The sequence below is a fragment of the Gekko japonicus genome, unplaced genomic scaffold (assembly GCF_001447785.1).
Source record: "Gekko japonicus isolate JY-2015 unplaced genomic scaffold, Gekko_japonicus_V1.1 scaffold4159, whole genome shotgun sequence".
Taxonomy (NCBI): domain Eukaryota; kingdom Metazoa; phylum Chordata; class Lepidosauria; order Squamata; family Gekkonidae; genus Gekko; species Gekko japonicus.
In genome coordinates, this window is record NW_015166559.1 from 24,920 (window position 1) to 28,485 (window position 3,566).

General features: G+C 44.5%; 1 protein-coding gene across 1 annotated transcript in view; it reads right to left on the reverse strand.

Annotated features, from left to right (window-relative positions):
* LOC107111386 (neural cell adhesion molecule L1-like) overlaps positions 1-3,566 on the reverse strand; it is a gene marked incomplete at its 3' end in the record, with an annotated part of 97,915 nt that overhangs the window by 21,698 nt on the left and 72,651 nt on the right. The window contains exon 16 of the mRNA XM_015412352.1: positions 1,585-1,686. Within this exon, the coding sequence (XP_015267838.1) occupies positions 1,585-1,686 (102 nt within the window). The remainder of the gene's footprint in view (positions 1-1,584; positions 1,687-3,566) is intronic.

Here is a 3,566-nt window from a genome sequence, read left to right on the forward strand (position 1 = left end):
TTCCCATTTTTCCCCAGGGGCCAATAACACAGCAGAGAATCCCCTAGTGCTTGGCAATGAGGAAAATGGGGCTTCCCAGTCAATTTCAAAGTCGTCTAATCAGTTTCAAGAGTTTTCCCCCCACACACCATTTGTGTTCCCTTTCCTTCAAGGAACTAACCCTAAAAGGTACCCACAACACTGAACCAGGGGGATTTAAATGGAAGGCCCTTCCTTGACGCTATTGTGCAGCTGCAATAGAGCGATGGTGTAAATTTTTTTAAAAAAAATTGGGCACCACCCCCGCACTTATTGACATTCCCACCTCGATTTTTAAAAGTGCATGGTTTGGGGTTTTTTTTTTTTTTTTTTTTGCTCAAAAAAAAATAACCTGGGGGGAAAGAAACTGGGGGGAAAGAATGGTGCATAGCGCACCCACAGGATCCGAAGTCAAGCTTAAGGACTCGACTGCTCGAAAAATCTGCAGCAAGATGTTTATGCGTAATAGGCCTTTGTCCAGCATATCTCCCTGCAGATTTAAACTGCAGGTTTTTATGCCAGACATACACTGGTGTAATACTGAATACACCACTAGAGGGAGAAAAACACATGTGTAACAGAAACGCACACACATACACTGGAATAAACAGAAACTTACAAGCGAGGAAGATGAGAATGCGGAAAAATCCAAGGAGATGCAGCCAGCCTTTGTAAAAATCCTAGGTGTACCCCATCTTATTAACCACCTTAATTTTGGTGTAGTGGTTAGGATTGTGGACTCTAATCTGGGAGAACCTGGTTTGATTCCCCCGCTCCTCTACTTGAAGCTGCTGGTGTGACCTTGGGTCAGTCACATCAGTCACAAGTTCGTTCAGAGCTGTTCTCTCACCAGCAGTCCTTGAAAGAGCTCTCTCAGCCCCACCTATCGCACAGGGTGTCTGTTGTGGTGAGGGGAAGCGGAAGGGATTGTAAACCACTCTGAGACTCCTTTGGGTAGTGAAGGGTGGGGTATAAATCCAATCTCTTCTTTCCTTTAAAACTCAGGGCAGAAAGGATTTGAGCTTAAATGCCAAACTGCAGGCAGGGACCTGTCAGTTGCAAATGAGACACTTAGTGCCTCCTTTCCCTTCCCCTCCCCACAACACACACCCTGTGAGGTAAAAGAAGAAGAAAAAGAGATTGGATTTATACCCCGCCCTTCGTGAAGGTGACCCCAAGCACTCTCATATAAAAGTCTGGATGGTAAAACAAGAATGTTCAGCTTCTGGATGAGGATTCCCACTTGAAGAAGAAGAGATTGGATTTATACCCCCGCCCTTCACTACCCAAAGGAGTCTCAGAGCAGCTTACAAACTCCTTTCCCTTCCCCTCCCCACAACAGACACCCTGTGAGGCAGGTGGGGCCGAGAGAGCTCTTTTGAGAACTGCTCTTGAGAGAACAGCTCTGAGAGAACTTTCGACTGACCCAAGGTCACACCAGCAGCTGCATGGGGGAGGAGTGGGGAATCAAACCCGGTTCTCCCAGAGTAGAGTCCACGCTCCTAACCACGACACCAACTGGCAACACTTTTCTCTAGGCACCATACATTCATTCCTGTTCCTTACGCAAGATGGGACTGTTGTGATCGTCTCCAGGTGTCCACGTCAACTTCACTTGGCGTTCCTGCTGTTCTGACAATTCCAGGTCAAACACAGGACCGGGCAAGCCTGAAAGGGAGAAAACCTTGTGACCCAAATAGGAAACAAGACCCCTAGAAGATGTTGACTTCAAGTTCTTCCCAGCTCCTTCATGATATTTCTTAAGGCTGACCCAAGAACACTGAAGCCTAACGTGGAAATTCTAAACAGCAGCTCCCCCCCCCATCATGGCAAACAATTAGAATAAAGAAAAAACATATCTCCTAAAGTTGATGCTGGAAATTTAGATGGAAGAATGCTGTTCTCATACATTATACGGTGGCAGTGTCTACAAATTAATTTGTTTTTGGTATAAAGCCATCAAAGTGATGAAAGAAATAGCAGAAGTCCCTTTAGATCCAGAAATTATACCATTAGAATGTATGAAAAAAATCTTTGTATGAAACGGAGGTTAAAGCGCTTAGGGCTCTTTAGCTTGGAGAAACGACGGCTGAGGGGTGACATGATTGAGGTTTACAAGATTATGCATGGGATAGAGCAGGTAGAGAAAGAGGTACTTTTCTCCCTTTCTCACAAGAACTCGTGGGCACTCCATGAAATTGCTGAGCGGTCGGGTTAGAACGGATAAAAGGAAGTCCTTCTTCACCCAAAGAGTGATTAACACATGGAATTCACTGCCACATGAAGTGGTGGCGGCTACAAACATGGACGGCTTCAAGAGGGAATTAGATAAGCATATGGAACAGAGGTCCATTAGTGGCTATTAGCCACAAGGTATAGATAGGGACTCTGGGGCAAGTGATGCTCTGTCATCTTGGTGCTTGGGGGGGGTCAACAGTGGGAGGGCTTCTAATGTCCTGGCCCCACTGCTGGACCTCCTGATGGCACTGGTATTTCTGGCCACTGTGTGACACAGGGTGTTGGACTGGATGGGCCTTTGGCCTGATCCAACATTGGCGTCTCTTATGTTCTTATGAGATATTGAGCTGCGACTTAATTTATGGATGACCGCAGGAATCAAGGCTGCGAAATACTGGAAAAATCAGTAAGGAGATTAAATTTAAAAAATCAATAAAGAGATCATAGAAGAATGGGAGTTCCCATGCTGGAATAGTTTATCCAATTTAAAGTTGACTATAAGATCCAGAGAAGGTAAAAGTAGGTATATAAATGGAGGAGAGACAACGGACGGGGGGGAAAAGGGGGAGGGGGGGGGATTGGGAGAGAAGAAGGGGAAAATTGATCGTTTCCCAGATTAAATAGTTAAAATTAAGTAAATTTCCTTTTAAATATGATGTATTTATATATTTAAGGTAGTTAAGGAAAATTAAGCAAAAAATTTTTTTGGGTTTTGGTATGGAGGACATCATAAAAGGATTACGCTGTAAAAAAAATAAAATATTAATTTTCATAGCAGACAAGGGGGTGTCCAGAGAGCAAAGGAGCTTTGGATGATTCATAACTTACCTTTTTGATCATGAGCTGATTAAATTTAAGGTTCCTTTATGCGTTACCATAATCTCAACACAGGTTCCTTTCTCAGCATATTAAAGGAGTGTAAAACGGCTCATGACTTATTGAACGGGAGGGCCTCCTCAGAAGAAAAGGCTGCCTTTAATATTTCATTTTAAGATCCTTATTATAGCAACACGGCAGAACAAAATCGGCCTTTTAAAAATGGCCTTAACGGGCAGCCCCGCCTAGTCAAACTGGCCCGCTTTGATTAGAATAGTTCCCTGCCGATTAAACAGCTCAGTCTTGAAGTGGTTAATCTGCTGACTAAACCACTGGCAGTGTGCTGGGGGTCCCACAAACAGGGATGCCAAATATATTGTTGGGAAATCCTGTCAGGTAGCCCTGTCATAGGTCTGGAATGTGGAGGGGTGCCCTCCCGCTTTCTGTCTCAGCTCTCCCTGGCTCACCAACTGTTTGCTATCTTATGCTCGAGT